The 1,408-nt window shown below is 43.6% G+C and overlaps 1 gene segment (V, D, J or C); it reads right to left on the bottom strand.

Annotated features, from left to right (window-relative positions):
• Positions 1-524: 524 nt before the first annotated feature.
• Positions 525-1,202, bottom strand: LOC100617224 (immunoglobulin kappa variable 2-30-like). The segment is given in 2 exon segments: positions 525-889; positions 1,138-1,202. Coding segments are annotated over 2 exon segments (414 nt in total).
• Positions 1,203-1,408: the final 206 nt, after the last annotated feature.

Here is a 1,408-nt window from a genome sequence, read left to right as displayed (position 1 = left end):
CAGTGGAGAGAGAGAGAGAGAGAGAGAGAGAGAGAGAGAGAGAGAGAGAGAGAGAGAGAGAGAGAGAGAGAGAGAGAGAGAAGGGAAGATGGAGTTAGAAAAACTTACTTATACAAGTAATGATACAACATGGGGACAAAATGGAAAGGAATTCTTGGAGATGAAGTCCAAGGGTACAAAATTCTATTTGCACACATTTCTACTTAAAGAAAAAAATGTCCCAACTAGAAAAGTCATATAAGCCAAATCTCTAACACCAGACTTGGAGTAACATTGATGGGGATATTGAGCCAAGAAAATTTCACAGTATAAAAGTGTTTAGGCATAAAACGTTATTTCAATTGGAGGAAGGGAAGACCTTTGTCTAGGAATCTTTCGTGTCACACTTGCTCTTAATCAACAGGGCAAATGATAGGAACTGAACATAGAGATTCTAAAGGAAGGGCTAAACTAGTCCTTATTTTGATGTTAGAGAGCAGCTGCTGTGAGCCTAGGCCCCAGGAGAAAGCAGCTCTTCCCCTGAGTCAGTACTGAATGATATGGGGAGGTTTTTGTTCAGGGCTGAAGCACTGTGTAGGAGGCCAGTGAGTGCTTTGAAAACAGTAATAGATGGCAGCATCCTCAGGCTCCAGACTGCTGATTGTGAGGGTGAAATCCGTCCCAGACCCACTGCCACTGAACCGAGGGGGAACCCCAGAGTAGAGATTGGAAACTCTGTAGATCAGTGCTTTAATAGATTTTCCTTGTTTCTGTTGGAACCAGTGTAGGTAAGTGTTCCCATTACTGTGTAGGAGACTCTGACTGGCCTTGCACTTGATAGTGACTCTTTCTCCCATAGATACAGACACAGAGGCTGGGGACTGAGTCAGAACAACTTCCCCTTGGGAACCTGAAATTAAAGAGAGATTTGAGATTATAGGAACAAGATAGTTTCTGCTCCTTCCCCAAACTTGCCTCTAATCTCTGAAATTTGAAGTATATTAATTCATCTCCACAAAGTTCCTTTGCTCTGACTTCTAAACCACTTCTCAAAGACTGTTCTGACTGAGAAAGAGAATGTGGCAAAGTTCAGATTGCAAAGAAACTCTCCCAGACTCCCATTCTTCATAATCTCCTCCACACATTGTGCTTCCTCACCTGCTAGCCAGAAAAGCAGGAGGCAGAGGACCTGAGTGAGGGATGCCATCTTCACACTGAGCTCTGTCCAGTGCTGATTCATTCCACAACAGGGCAGAGCTTTTAATAAAGATTTGAACAGCAGGGAGGAGTTTAGGGGAAGAGGGAATGCAAAACAGCAAGTAAAAAGAGGGGCCCTAACATGCTCAAAGCTCAGAATATTTGGAGGAGTTCTTCCCTCCCTGTTCCCTAGTAGAAATCAGACCCATTCACAACCTTCAAAGAGTGAGTC

This window comes from Monodelphis domestica, chromosome 1, assembly GCF_027887165.1.
Source record: "Monodelphis domestica isolate mMonDom1 chromosome 1, mMonDom1.pri, whole genome shotgun sequence".
Classification (NCBI taxonomy): domain Eukaryota; kingdom Metazoa; phylum Chordata; class Mammalia; order Didelphimorphia; family Didelphidae; genus Monodelphis; species Monodelphis domestica.
This window is presented reverse-complemented; position numbering and strand designations above follow the sequence as displayed.